This window comes from Chiloscyllium plagiosum, chromosome 17, assembly GCF_004010195.1.
Source record: "Chiloscyllium plagiosum isolate BGI_BamShark_2017 chromosome 17, ASM401019v2, whole genome shotgun sequence".
Lineage (NCBI taxonomy): Eukaryota > Metazoa > Chordata > Chondrichthyes > Orectolobiformes > Hemiscylliidae > Chiloscyllium > Chiloscyllium plagiosum.
The window spans coordinates 4,640,854-4,656,776 of NC_057726.1; the positions used below are offsets into that span (position 1 = coordinate 4,640,854).

The 15,923-nt window shown below is 46.2% G+C and overlaps 1 protein-coding gene across 1 annotated transcript in view; it reads right to left on the bottom strand.

Moving 5' to 3' along the window:
* Nucleotides 1-11,136, bottom strand: part of si:ch211-189a15.5 — a 21,057-nt gene extending 9,921 nt beyond the window's left edge. Inside the window, exon 1 of the mRNA XM_043706542.1 lies at nt 10,552-11,136. Coding sequence (XP_043562477.1) covers nt 10,552-10,875 — 324 coding nt within the window. The 5' untranslated portion in view covers nt 10,876-11,136. The remainder of the gene's footprint in view (nt 1-10,551) is intronic.
* Nucleotides 11,137-15,923: the final 4,787 nt, after the last annotated feature.

Here is a 15,923-nt window from a genome sequence, read left to right on the forward strand (position 1 = left end):
AGATCTTTCATGAAAGAAGTGAAACTATCACTGTATTCTAACAGATGAAAGGCTTAACAGACAATCAATTTTTCAATGTATAATTTCAGTTACATCACACTGCAAATTTTTGCTATAAATTCTGTGTTACGATCGAGCCCTCCACAATCACCTGATGAAGGAGCGTCACTCCGAAAGCTAGTGTGCTTCCAATTAAACCTGTTGGACTATAACCTGGTGTTGTGTGATTTTTAAAATTAAAACTCTAAACTGTTAAAAGCCTTAAACTGTTCTCAAATGGTTTGTGGGCAAGTTTGACAATTTCACATAGAAGCAAAATACTGTGGATATTGGGAGATGGGAAATGAAAACAAAAAAAAAACTGGAGAAACTCAGTAGATTTGACAGCATCAATGTGGAGGAAAAACAAGATGAATGCTTCGATCTGGAGAAACTATTCTTCAGAACTGGGTCTTTTCCAGTTTAGAGAAGAGTCATATTGGACTTGAAGGTTAATTCTGTTTTTCTCTCTCCACAGATGCTTTCAGTCCTGCTGAGTTTCTCCAGCACTTTGCCTCAAATTTACAACCGTCCATGCATGGGAACAACATGAGACTTTTGCCAAGGTCACAGGTATTGCAAGGTTTTTGGAGGAGAACTGTAATTCGGACAGGAATTTCTGGATTTTTTAATTTAATTGAACATGTACCTGTTAGAACGTGTTGTCGGAGTAGTGCTGAGTTGAAAGCCTGACTGTTCATCTTAATATAAAATCTGGACTGCTGCTGCTTGTGTTTTCTTATTTGGCCTTGGGAATGTGACCACAGTCAAGATCAGCAACTGTTACTCATCCCTAATTATCCTATTGAGCTGTCGTCTTGAACTGCTGCAGAACTTGGGTGTATAAAAGATACTCACAATACCCTTAAAGAGGGACATTTAGCCACACTGAAGGGATGGTGATATATTTCCAAGTCAGGATGGTGAGTGGCTTGGCAGGGAACTTGAGGGGGTGGTGTTCCTATGTATCTGCTGCCCTTGTCCTGGTGCGATCTGAGGATCGTTGGTGAATTTCTGCAGTGCATCTCATAGATTGTACACACCACTGCTACTGAGTGGTCTGCAGTGGAGGGTGTGGGTTGTGTACAGATTGAGAGAGTTGCTTCTGGCTGGTATGTTTCCTACATTACAACAGTGACAGCGTTTCAAAATGACTTCATTGGCCACAAAGCATTTTGGGATTTGGTGCTCCATAAGGTGCTACACAAATGCACATTCTTTCTCTTGAGCAACAGATTGCTAAGAGAGAGAGATTGCTGTTCAAATGACCTCCCATTGAAAAGCACCAGTGTAGAAAGCAAAGCAGCTGACAGTAAAGAGATAAATAGCAGGTAGAAAGAAATGAGGCAATGACCATAAATGCTGGAAATCCAAGATAAAAGCCAAAATGCTCAACACTATTCAATATGTCAGACACAGTTTAAGGTTTTGGGCAACGGCCTTTCTTCAGAACTGAGTTCTAGACAAAAGACATTGAGCTGAAATAAGAACAGTGATCATACTTCTTGATTGGATTTTTTAAAGATATTGCTGGTATTGATATACACAGCCAAGAGTTAGCTGCCTTTAATATGCTTTTGGTGATGCTCGTAAGGAAAAACTCCTCTGTCCTTAGAATAGACCCTGTCAAATGGGACCTGAAGCAACACAGAAATAGGAACATAAATAGGCCATTCGGCCCCTCATGGCTGATCAGATATACCTCACATCCACTTTCCTGCCTTTTCCCCAAATCCCTTGAGTTATCTACTGACCTATCTCTCTCAGCTTTAAATATATACAAGGATTCTGCCCCCTCAGCTCTCTGTGGCAAAGAATCTCCAAGATTCACAACCCTCTGAGAGAAGAAATTCCTCCACATCTCAGTCTTAAATTGATGCCCCTTTACTCTGAGACTGTGCCCTCTGATCCTGGACTCTCCCAGGTACAATCCCAACCTGTTTAGCCTTTGCTCATAAGATAATCCCTCCATATCAGGGATCATCCAGGTAAACCTTCTCTGAACTGTCTTCAACGAAATGGTATCTTTCCTTAAATAATGGAAGATATCTGTTTACAGTACTCCTGATGTCATCTCCCCAGCACCTTGTACAGTTGCAATAAGACTTCCTTACTCTTATACTCCAACGCCCTTTGAAATTATCCTGTCTCTCTGGATTATTAGTGCAGTGACAGTACCATTATACCACTGCCTCCCCTGTTTTAGACCTCTCAGCCACAGGGAACATCCTGTATCGAGCATGGCATAGTCTGTCGGAGTTGTGTATGCTTGACTGAGATCAAACCACAATTCTTCTAAGCTCCTCCAGAATGAAAGGCCAGACAGTCTATTTAAACATTCCTCGTGGGACAATCCTTCTATCCCGGGAATTAGTGTTGAGAGTGTGGAGCTGGAAAAGCACAGCAGATCAGGCAGCATCTGAGATGCAGGAGAATCAACGTTTCAGGCACAAGCCCTTCGTTAGCCCATTCCTAATGAAGGGCTCAGGCCCAAAGCATCGACTCTCCTGCTGCTTGGATGCTGCCTGACTGGTGTGCTTTTCCAGCTCCACACTCTCGACTCTGATCTCCAACATCTGCAGTCCTCACTTACTATCCCAGGAATTAATCTGTTGAACCTTTGTTGCACTTCCTGTATAAAGAAGATTGAAATTGGACTCAATACTCTGGGTGTGGTCTCACCAAGACTCCATACAACTGCAGCAGGACATCTTGACAACTACAGGCTTGCATTCAGTGATACAACCAAAGGGAGTGCCCTCATACTTGCTTCGAACGAAGAGGCCATTATGAATATTTTATCGACGTGACTGTTAAATTCTTTTAAAAACATTTCTCTACAATTCTCATAGCATGAAAATGAAAAATGGGAGGTGACCTCATTGATTCTTAGGGGACTTGACAGCGTGGACATGGAGGGGATGCCTCCCCCTGGAGGAGAGTTTAGGACCAGAGGGCATCATTAAGGGGGTCGCACATTTAAGACGTAGATGAGGAGGAATGTCTTCTCTCTGAGGAGAGAGAATTTATGGAATTCTTTGCCACAGAGGGCTATTGATCCTGGGTTATTAAGTATATTTGAAGCTAAGATAGATAGAGTTGAATCAGTAAAGGAATTGAGGGTTATGGAGATAAGGCAGGAAACTGGAGTTGAGGATGGTCAGATCAGATCAGACTTGGTCTCACTGAATGGCACAGCAGACTCAATGGGCTGAATGGCCTACTTCTGCCCCTATGTATGATGGAGTTATAAATGCACATGGTTGGGAAATTAAGAGTTGGGCAATAAATGCTGGTCCAGTTAGTGCAGCCCACATCCTCTGAATGAGGAAGAAAGGGGTGACATAATCCCTGCCATGGGAGGGTGCAGCATTTCTGAGATACATCTTTACTAAGAAAGTGATGAGACTATGGGAAGGAACCCCCTCCCAGAGGGACTAGTCGAGGCGAATAATGTAGATACCCTCAAATGAAAACAAGCTAAATGTGTAAGAGTAAAGGAGTAGAAAAGCTTACTGTGGTTTATGAAGATGGAATGACAGGTACCCTGTCTGGAGCAGATCACCAACAAACCAGTTAGGCAGAATGGTTGGTTTACTGCGCTATACGTTCCAGGTAACTGCTGCAGTTTGTAAAAGGTTTTGTTTAAATAAAGTTGCTATGAAGTGTCAATTAAGAGTTAACTTCAGTGGTGTGGTTTTGAGTCATATGTTGGAATGGACTGGATAAAGGCAGCAGGTTCTCACCTGAAGGTGAATCGTGAACTAGTTTCTTTTTCTGTGAAAAATGGTTTTGAAAGCCTCTGGTAACAGTGACCTTGTTTTTTTTAAAATTTCCTTTTTTTAAATATACTTGTGATTGGCATAAAATTGACTGGATCCTGATTGAATCCTCAGGGTCAGATGCTGTGTGACTCCTGTCCCACACCAATGCAGATTTTTTTTCACCAGTGGGACGTGGGCATTGCTGGCTGGGCCCAGCATTTATTGCCCGTCCCTATTTGCCGTTTGAGAAGGTGGGGGTGAGCTGCCTTCTTGAACCGCTGCAGTCCATGTGCTGTAGGTTGACCCACAATGCCCTTGGGGAGGGAATTCCAGGATTTTGACCCAGTGACAGTGAAGGCATAGTGATATATTTCCGAGTCAGAACTTGCAGGTGGTGTATATCTGTTGCTCTTGTCCTTCTAGATGGAAATGGTCATGGATTTGGAAGGTGTCATTGAGGGATCCTTGGTGACCTACTGTGGTACATCCTGCAAAGAGTAGACACTGCTGGTGCCAAGCATTGGTGGAGTGGATATTGAAGCTGGTGAATGTGCCAATTAAGCGGGCTGTTTTGTCCCGGATGGTGTCAAGCTTCCTCAGTGTTGTTGGAGCTACACCCAACCAGGCAAGTGGGGAGTCCTCCATCACACTCCTGCCTTGTGCCTCACTTGTGGACAGGCTTTGGGGAGTCAGGTGGTTGAGTTACTCACTGTGGTACTTTCACCCTGTGACCTACCTTTGTAGTCAGCGTATTTAAATTGCTAGTCCAGTTCAGTTTTGTGTCAATAGTAAACTCAGGATGTTGATAGTGAGGAATTCAGTAATGGTAATGCCATTGATTATCAAGGGGTGATGGTTAGATTCTGTCTTGTTGGAGATGATCTGTGTTCATTTATTCACATTATTTATTAAAGACTTGGATAATGGTGTGGAAACTTGCTGATGACACACTTTTAGGCTGCATTGTAGACAAAATAGATGAAAGCATAAAATTAAAGGGATATTGGCAGACTGAGTGAATAGTCAAAACTGTGGCAGAGTTCAATGTCAGCAATTGGAAAGTTATCCATGTTGGACTAAGAAAGGATTAATCAGGGTACTTTCAGGATGGTATGAAGATGAATACAGTAGATATCCAAACAGACACTAGGACTCAGGTGCAGAATTTAAATGTCACAAATAGGTGCAGAAAATAATCATGAAAGCTAATGCAATGCTGGCTTTTATATTGAGAGGACTTTTAAAAAAAATTCTTTCACAGGATGAGGGCTTCGCTGACCAGACTAGCATTTATTGCCCATCCCTAATTGCCCAGAGGGCAGTAAGGAGTCAAACACATCGCTGGGGGTCTGGAGTCACATGTACAACCAGGTAAGGATGGCAGTTCCTTCCTTAAAGGATATTAGTGGTTTTTTCTTCACAATCGACACTGGATTCATGGTCATCATTAAATTCTTAATTCTAGATTTTATGCTGAATTCAAATTCCACCATCGACTATAGCAGGTTTCAAAACATAGTCCCCAGAATGTTACCTGGATCTCTGGATAATCAGTCCAGTGATAATAATACCAGACCATTGCTTCCCATTTTAACTTCCCTGGAGTACAAGAATGCAGAAGTGCAAAATCCTGGTTAGACCCCACTGTGGGTAGATCTGGGCACCACCTTCAGAAGAATAGATTGACCTGGGTGGGGGGGGGAGAATATTGCAGGTTTACAAGAATGAACTTCAGGGGTTATTATGAGGACAGATTGGACAAATTAGGCCTGTTTTCGCTAGAATTTAGAAGGTTAGAGTCATAGAGATGTACAGCATGGAAACAGACCCTTCAGTCCAACCTGTCCATGTCGACCAGATATCCCAACCCAATCTAGTCCCACCTGCCAGCACCCAGCCCATATCCCTCCAAACCCTTCTGATTCATATACCCATCCAAATGCCTCTTAAATGTTGCAATTGTACCAACCTCCACCACACCCTCTGGCAGCTCATTCCATACACGTACCACCCTCTGCGTGAAAAAGTTGCAATCTGAGGAATGTTTCCAAGATATTAACAGGAAAAAACAGGATAGATAAACATGAACTATTCCCACTGATTGGGGATTCTAGAACTGGGGGCATAGTCTACAAGCTAGGGTCAGACCATTTGGGAGAGATGGTAGGAAACATTTCTACCCACAAAGGGAGGTAGAGGTTTGGAAATTTCTTCAACAAACACCAGCTGATGCTGGATCAGTTGTTAACTTTAAATCAGAGATTGATAATTTTTTGTCAAGCAACGGTATTAAGGGATACAGGCTAAAGGCAGGTATTTGGAGTTAGGCCACAGATCAGCCAGGATCTCACTGAAACACAGAACAGGCTCAAGGGGCTGAATGGCCTGCACCTGCTCCTATGGTCATTGCCTAACATTTGTCTGACATGAAAGTAACTTGCCAGTGGTCAGCCCAAACCTCGATATGATCCAAGTCTTGTTGATTTAGGACACGGATTGCTTCAGTACCTGAGGAGTCGCGAATGGTGCTGAACACTGTGCAATTGTCAGCGAACATCCCATTTCTGACCTTATGATGGACGGAAGATTATTAAAGCAGCAGCTGAAGATGGTTGGTAAACAAGCAGGAGGCTGGAAGAACACAGCAAGCCAGGCAGTATCAGGAGGTGGAGGAGTCAACGTCTTGGGTATAATCCTTCTTCAGGACTGGGGGTGAGGGTAAGGGCAACTGTAGATAAAGGGAGAAATGGGGAAGGGTTTTGAGTGGGGAGAGGGGTGGAATGGTGAAGTAGGGATAGGTGAGCACAGGTAGAGAGTACGGCCTGGTTGGTCAATGGGAGGGATGAATCTAGTTGGTGGCTGGAAGGAAAGGTCGATGAGAGGAATGTATGGGATGGGGAAGGGGCTGGGAAAGGAATCGGGGGACGGGAAGGGAGTTTTTTTGAATTTGGAGAACTCAATGTTGAGTCGTCCAGGCTGTAGGCTGCCCAGGCGGAAGATGAGATGTTGTTCCTCCAAATTGCCGTCTGGTTCCCTGTGGCAAAGCAGGAGGCCGAGGATGGACATGTTGGAAAGGGAATGGGATGGGTTATTAAAATAGGCGGTGACTGGGAGGTCCGGTCAGTCCCTGCGGGCCCGGTGGAGATGCTCAGCAAACCGTTCCCCGAGTTTACGTTTGGTCTTCCTGATGTAGAGAAGACCACATCGGGAGCACCTGATGCAGTAAACGAGGTTGGAAGAAAGGCAGGTGAACCTCTGTCACACCTGGAAGGACTGTTTGGGGCCCTGGGCAGAGGCGAGGAGTGATGGTGTGACGGCAGGTCTTGCATCTTCTCCGGTTGCAGGGGAACATTCCTGGGGGTTCGTGGGGGTTGGTGGGAGAGTGGTGCAAACCAAGGACTGTCGAAGGGAACAGTCCTTGTAGAAAGCAGAGAGGGGTGGGGAGGCGGAGATGTTGGAGTTGGCGGAAATGTTTAAGGATGATGCGGAGACTGGTGGGTGTCTTCATTGCATTTGAAGAGGGGGTGGGTTTAGAGCAGTGGGGCAGGGAATGGAGGGGGTGTGGTGGAGGACTGTCTGTATGACAGATGGGGGAAAGCACGTTGTTCGAAATAGATGGACCTCTGGGATGCTTGGGAGTGGAATGTCTCCTCATCTGAGCAGAAACGGTGGAGGTGGAGGAATTGGGAGAACGTGATGCAGGTCTTGCAGGATACTGGGTGGGAGGAGGTGTAGTCCAGGCAGTCTGTGGGAGTCTGGGGTTTATAGTAAACATCCGTCTGGAGACTGTCGTCGGAGATGGAAATGGTGAGGTCAAGAAAGGGGAGGGAGGTACCAGAGATGGACCGAGTGAATTTGAGTGTGGAGTGGAAGTTGTGGGTGAAGTTGATGAACTGCTCCAGTTCAGCCTGGGGGCAGGATGCAGCACCGATACAGCCATTGATATAATGGCAGAAGAGGTGGGGCACAGTGACTGTGTAGGGACTGTTCGATATAGCCAACAAAGAGGCAGGTGTAGCTGGGGCCCATCCGAGCCCATGGCCACCCCCTGGATTTGGAGGAAATGGGAGGAGTTAAAGGAAACGTTGTTGAGGGTGAGGACTGGTTCGGTAAGGTGGAGGAGGGTATTGGTGGAGGGGGACTGGATGGGTCTGTTGGAAAGGAAGAAGTGGAGGGCCGGGAGGCCATCTTTGTGGGGTACGAACATGTATAAGGACCACACGTCCATAGTGAAGATAAAGCGCTGGGGCCAGGGAACTGGAAGTTAGTGAAGAGGTGAAGGGTGTGGCTGGTGTCGTGGATGTAGGTGGGAACGGCCTGAAGCAAGGGGGTGAGGATGGAGTCAAGGTCGGACGAGATGGGCTCGGTGTGGCAGGAGCATGCTGAGACAATGAACTGGCTGGAGCAGTTGGGCTTGTGGATCTTGGGGAGCAGATAGAACCAGGCAGTGCAAGGCTGGGGGACTATAAGGTTGGAGGGAAGATGAGGGCATGAACAGTGCGAATGATTTTGGTTTGATGGGTCGAAGTGGAATCATGGTCAAGGGGGAGGTAGGACATGGTGTCGGAGAGCTGGTGTTCGGCCACTGTGACACAGAGGTCTGCCCTACAGACTTTGTCAGCGGGTTTGATGGTGAAACGGGGGTTGGTGTGGAAAGAGTGAGGTTGGAGTTGGTTTGGGGGGGGGTGGAGAAATTGAGGCGGCTGATGTCACGTCAGGAGTCAGCAATGAAGAGGTCTAGGGTGGGTACAAGGCTGGTAGGGGGTGAGTGGGTGGAGGCAGGAGACAGGGTCCTCAGAGGGAGGCTGGGAGATTTTGTCAAAGGCATGGAGGAGATGGCAGTGGCGGAAGTAAAGCTCCACGTCGTGGCGGGTGCGGCTTTCTGGTTGGTGGCTGGCAGGAAGGGTCGATCAAAGAAAAGGAAGGGAGGGGGAGGGGCTGGGAAGGGAGTCGGGGGCTGGGAGGGAGAACTTGATGTTGAGTCCTCCGGACTGGAGGCTGCCCAGGCGGAAGATGAGGTGTTGTTCCTCCAATTTATGGTTTGGTTCAGTGTGGCAATGGAGCTGAGGACACTACCCAGAGATGTCCTGGAGCTGAGATGACCGATCTCCAACAATTACCTTCCTATTTGCCTAGTATGACTCCAACCAGCAGAGAGTTCCTCCCTCCCCCTTCACATCCCACTCCCTCCAGGTTTGCTTGGCTACGTGATGCCACACTCGGTCTAATAAGACCATGAGGAAGAGGAGCAAGAATAAGGGATGAGCTGCTTGAGTCTGCTCCACCATTCAACTGGCTGATCCAATACTCCTCACGTCCACTTTCCGATCCTTTCCCATATCTCTTGATGTGCCGACTGATTAAGAACCCATCTCAACCTTAAATGTACACAAGGACTCTGCCTCCACAGCTCAATGTGAGTTCCAATGACTCACAATCCTTGGAGAGAAGAGATTCCTCTTCAGTCTTACATTGGTGTCTTTTTATTCTGAGACTCTGCCCTCTGGTCCCAGACTCTCCCTTGAGGGGAGACATCCTCCCAGCATTGACCCTGTGAAACCCCTTAAGAATTCTGTATGTTTCAATGAGATCACCTCTCTCTCCACTAAACTCCAGTGAGTAGTCCCAACCTGTTTAGCCTTTGCTCCTAAGACAATCCCTCCACACTTGACTCTTATCTTTTGTCCTTTTGCTGAGTAACAGTCCCCTGATGTGCCCAAGGATGTTTGATTTCATTAAGAGATTGCTAAATAAAGTTGTTGTTGCATCGGCATTCACGTGGGAATGGCAGCATCAGTTTCCCAGGAGAACATGTAACGCAGTAAACAATGACACATAGCTGGAGTTGAACAAGGTCAGGGGGACTCTAGTCCCCACACTTGGTTGAACTTTTAGGCTCCTCTTATTCTCTGTATCCCTGAACTGCATTTGGAGTTGCTTTAGGGTCTGCTGCTGGAGAATGTTTGGGGTGGGTCAATGCCAGCACCTTCCAGGGGAGGGGGCAGTTATGGCTACATTCACTTTAACCTCTCCAGCGCTGTGCAGACCCCCTGAAAAGCAAGTGTTACCATACACTTACCCTTCCGAATGGGTTACAGGGAAAGTGTGTTGTAGGAATGCAGTGTATAGAAACTGGGACCAGAAAGTACCTCCCCACAGAAGACAGGAACAAGAGGAGACCATTCAGCCCATCAAGCCGCGTCTAGCATCCAACACTATCATGGGGGATCTTTTACACGGTGCTTGGTGGGCCAAAAGACCTCTTCTACACTGTACGATGCGAAAACTTCGGAATTCAATTCCACTTTCCCGCCCACTCTCTGCCTCCCGTGATTTCCGGAGACTCCAAAACTCCAGCAATCCCGGCCTTAAATATATCCCAACCTGGAACCTCCTCAGTCCCCCGCGATGGAGAACTCCCAACCCTCTTGAGTGAAATACTCTCAATGTTGTAATTCTGAATTCTTCCAAATCGAAATGTCTGTATCAGTGACGCTCAGTTACAATTTTGAAAATGAAACGGGGGGGGGGGGGGAGAGGTGTGTGGTGTTTATGGAGAGGTGACGAGGGAAATAGTTGCGGGAATTACAAGGAAACTGAAACCCAGAGTAGGTCCCTTCACTAGCTTGACCTGACAATGTCACCCTCTAATGTCACTGCCGGCCACAGTGATCCTGACCCCACTCAGAGATCCCTCGTCCATGCAACCCCACTTGCCAGACCCCCCCCCCCCCCCCCCAACACAGACCTTGATCGACTTGATCTCCTTTCTCCAGGGCCACAGGTACAGGTTGATGCAGATCAGCTCCAGCAGCTCAAAGGCTTTCCCGAGGGCGAAGAGAGACTGCTGTCCGCTGCCCTCCCCGCTCTTGGCTTCCACAAAGCCCAGCGCCAGGCGGTAGAAATCCAGCAGCGGGAAGCGCTGGCGGGGAGAGGCCATCGAATCGAGAAGCTCCTTCCCCCGGCGGAGCTGCTCACCCCCGGCGCAGGGACACAGGCTGCCGGAGACGAAATCCTTCTGGTAGGAAGCCAGGAACTTTTGGTAAAGTTCTGCCTTGCTGCAGCCGCCCATGTTGCAGGAGGGGAATTCCCCAGCCGGCTGGATACAGTGTATCAATGTCCTGAAATGTATCAAACTCTCCCTCCGCGCTACAATGTATCCATCAGCCGCTCGCCCTTCACTCAACTTCCCAGCTCCAGGGGCAAGTTTGCTCTTGTCTGTCTCCCTCACCCTAACTGTGACAGGCAAATGGCAAACTGAAAGTGCTCCTGCGCAATGCTGCCTGCATTCGGACCCTGATCACTTCACTGTTTCACCGAGGGCGATGCTCCAGGAAACCGGCCCGGGAGGGCAAGAGATTTCTGTTTTCTTTCCCTTTAGGGGAGGCGGTGCCCCACTGATACTGTCCCTGTAGTTTGTTGTTACAGAGATCCAGGTAATGTCCTGGGGAACAAACACCGAAGACGCTCAGCAAGGGAAGGAGATGGCCTGGTATTGCTGGGCTGTTAATACAGGAGGAAGTGAGGACTGCAGATGCCGGAGCTCAGAATTGAGAATGTGGCGCTGGAAAAACACAGCAGGTCAGGCAGCATCCGAGGAGCAGGAGAATCAACGTTCCAGGCAAAAACCCTTCATCAGGACTGTTAATGTAGAGACCCAGGTCATATCCTGCGGTGCTGAGGAAGGGTCAACAGACTCAAAACGTTAACTCTGATTTCTCTTCACAGATGCTGCCAGACCTGCTGAGTTTTTCCAGCAACTTCTGATTTTGTTTTTAATGTCCTGGATATCTGGATTCAAATGCTGCCATGATAGATGGTGGAGTTTGAATTTGACAAACACCTGAAATTAAGAACCAAAACAGATGTCCTGGAAAAGCTCAGTAGGTCTGGCAGCATCTGTGGAGAGAAATCAGAGTTAATGTTTTTGGTTGAGTTACTCTTCCTCAGAATTGAGATCACTAAGGGAATTAAGAGTCTAACAATGCCCATGTATCCAATGCCAATTTTTGGGGATTTGATTCCAGCCTCAGGTGACTGTCTGCATGGGTTTCCTCCGGGTGCTCCGGTTTCCTCCCATAGTCCAAAGATGTGCAGGTTATGTGGATTGGCCATGGGAAATTGCCCACAGTGTTCAGAGATGTGTAGGTTAGGTGCATTACTCAGGGGAAATGTAAAGTAATGGGGTAGAGGAATGGGTGGGATACTCTTTGGAGGGTTGGTGTGGTCTTGTTGGGCCAAATGGCCTGTTTCCACACTGTTAGGGATTCTATGAAGAAGCCATCTGTCTCACTGATGCCGTTTAAGAAAGGAAACTGCCATCTAGTCTGGTCCACATGACTGCAGACCCATAGCAATGTGGTTGACTCCTAACTGCCCTCTGGGCACCTACAGATGGGTAATAAACACTGGCCTAGCCAGTGACATTGTTACGAATGAATTAAACTAAACGTCTGGCAGCACCTGTGGAGAGAGAAACAGAGAAAACATTTCGAATCCAATGACCTTTCCACTGGAAACAAAATGTGTTGGAAAAATAAGTTATTTTATACTTTTCACAGAGGCAGAGGTGGAACAATAGGCCAGACAGTATGACCCAGGGGCATCATCAAAGTGAAACAGAAAGGGAAAAAAATGAAGGTGTGAATGCTGGTGAATTGCAACTGAATGCAAAATAAACAAGACACAAACACAACAAAAGGCTGTGGTGGGGTGGGCGGGCATGGTAAGAGAATGTAAGGAAATTAAAAAGCAGACAAGAAGTCCTCAGTTTCAGAAGTTATTGAATTCAATGCTGAGACCTTGAGGCTGGAAAGTACCTGAGCACAACATGAGGTGTTGTTTATAGAACATAGAACAGTACAGGCCCTTCAGCCCTTGACCATTTATCCTACACTAAGATCAGACTAATGTACATACCCTTCATTGTACTGGGTGGAAGAGGGATGGTGGAGGGTTAGCAGACCAGGTGTTGTTGGTGAGCCAGATCAGGACTTACAGCAGAGGTGGCAGAATGAAGGTGGACTCTCTGTTACATCCTTTTCTTCTTTTTATCCTTAACCAATTCAAAATGACGCTGGACTGTGGCGGCAGTTGAAGTTTTTTTGCTGTATTTTACTGTAAAATGCAAATAACAATCAATCATTCCAATCATTTCAAAAGCTGGTGTATTGAAAAGGCAAGCAATTTGGAGGTCAGGGTCATTCTTACACGCAGAGGGGAGGTGGTCCACAAAGTGAGCACCCAGTCTGTGTTTGGTCTCATCAATGGAAGGGAGGCGACATGGTGAGTAGCGAATGTCCTGGGGGCTGTGGCCTGAATTACACCAGGGCAGATGGTAGAATTGGAATTCAATATCAAAATGACATTTAATAATAAAAGCAAAATACTGCAGATGCTGCAAATCCGGAATAAAAGCAGAAATTGCTGGAGAAACTCAGCAGGCCTGGTAGCATCTGTGGATAGAAAAACAGCATTAATGTTGCCAGTCCAGTGTGACTCATCTTCAGAACCAGAATTAACATCGTCTTTGTCTTTTGCATTGGGTCTCTGTGAGTTTTACTGTTGAAATTTTCCACCAATTTCTGTTTATAAATTTAATGGTGACCATGGAACCATTGTTGACTTTAATAAGAACTGATCTGGTTCGTTAATTTCCTTCAGGGCAGAAAATCTGCTGATCTTACCTGGTGTGGCCGACATGTGACTCCAGACTCAGCGATGTGGTTGTCTCTGAGCTGCCTCTAAAATGGCTCAGCAAAGCAGTCAGTGTATCCAAAGGCAATTAGGGATGGGTAATAGATGCTGGCCCAGCCAGTGATGCCCACATTCCATGAGTAATTAAAAAAAAATCTTTCTTCACAACTGATGCAATTCTGAAGAAGGGTCACTGGACCCAAGATGCTGTCAGACCTGCTGAATTTCTCCAGCACTTTCTGTTTTTATAGAGTCGTAGAAATGTACAGCACAGAAACAGATCTTCCATCCAACCCGTCCATGCCGACCGGATATCCCAACCCAATCTAGTCCCATTTGCCAGCACTTGGCCCATTTCCCTCTAAACCCTTCCTATTCATATACCCATCTGGATGCCTTCTAATTGTTTAATTGTACCAGCCTCCACCACTTCCTCTGACAGCACATTCCATACACGCACCACCATGTGCGTGAAGAAGTTGCCCCTTAGGTCTCTTTTAAATCTCTCCCCTCTCACCCTAAACCTACGCCCTCTGGTTTTGGACTCCCCTAACCTGGGAAAAATACCTTGTCTATTTATCCTATCCAAATCCCTCATGATTTTATAAACCTCTATAAGGTCACCCCCCAGCCTTCAACGCTCCAGGGAAAACAGCCTCAGCCTGTTCAGCCTCTCCCTATAGCTCAAACCTTCCAAACCTGGAAACATCCTTGCAAATCTTTTCTGCACCCTTTCAAGTTTCACAATATAGCAGGAGGCCAGAATTGAATGCTATTTCCACTGTACTCATTAGAATTTAGAAGAATGAGTGGAGATCTTATAGAATCATATAAAACTATGAAGGGAATAGATAAAATAGAATCAGGGAGTTTGTTTCCACTGGTGGCTGAAACTAGGACTAGGGGGCATAGCCTCAAAATAAGGGGGAGCAGACATAGGACTGAGCTGAGGAGGAACTTCTTCACCCAAAGGGTTGTGAATCTGGAATCCCCTGCCCAGTGAAACAGTGTGGAGGCTACCTCACTGGATATTTTTAAGGCAAAGATAGATTTTTGAACAGTAAAGGAATTAATGGTTATGGTGAGCGGGTGGCTAAGTGAAACTGAGTCCAGCCATGGTCTTATTTAATGGTAGAGCAGGCTCAAATGGGCCAGATGGCCCACTCCTGCTCCTATTCCTTATGTCAAACATCTGGAGTCCTATGTCTTTGTCTCTCCTCCTGGGAGATAGCCCTCCTCCACACCCACACTTTAAGGCATTGATTGGTATCTGCTGGCCTGTCCTGTCCTCCAGGGGTCATTCTACATAGAGGGCATCACTTCTATCTTCACATTCCTAATGCTTATCCTGTCTCTCTCAATCATTTAAATATTAAACAACCTTGCATTCAACAATCTCTGTGTGACCTCTGGCACCTGCTCCTTGTTTGAACATATTTATATTCTGTTACTTCCAGCACACACTTATTCTTTGAGCTTGGGATCAAATGAACGTTATGAGTTTTCAAACAAGATGCCCTCGAAGTTTATTCGTGAGATGTGACTAGCCCAAATTTGTTGCCCATTTTGAATTGCTCACGTTGCTGCCAAAGGAGGCTTGATATTTGTGTCAAGCTAACATATTTGTTATGTATGGCTGTAGCCTGAAGGAGTTAATAAGAAACAATTGTGTAATTCCACCCTCTGGGATATACGGGACAGTGTCTGGCAAGAGCTAGACAATTCTAATTGTAATTGTTCTAGACTGACAGACGTACCCCTCCTGGTAAAAACCATGTAACTTTGACTATCCTGGGATACATATGTTTCTTATTTAAAAAGATTATTTCAAAGAAGTGTCATATTCAACTTAAAACATTAACTTAGTTTCTCTGTTGACAGATACTGTCAAACCTGCTGAGTTGCTCTAGTATTTCTGTTTTTATTTCCAATTTCCAACATCCCCCAGTACATTGCTTTCATTATTTGATTTTTTTATTGAATTCAAATTTCCCTGACACACGTCTCCTTCAAATATACTATAGGAAAGTAAAGTCGTCATAGTCCCACTGGCTGCTCTCTCATTACTGAGAGATGACGGATGGGGTTTAACCTGAGGGTCACCACATCTCAGGAGAGGGGTGAGGTTGAGAAGACAGGACCTCAGCTGATACAGGAATTGAATCTGTGCTGTGGGTGTCACTCTGCATCACAAACCTACTGTCCGAGCTAACTAACTCCCCACAAAGTGTGCTTTAATAGTACAATTGTCAGATTACATTCATAAGCTACTTCTTATGAGTCAAGTGCATGCCTGTATTGCAAAGACTGATTTGTTGTTAATCCTTCATCACTGAATACCAGTGAGCCCTATAGACTGATGTTAGAGGAAGGGTTAGAGTAGCAAAACCAGTCAAAGACGATCCTGGTGCAGATGCAAGCTGC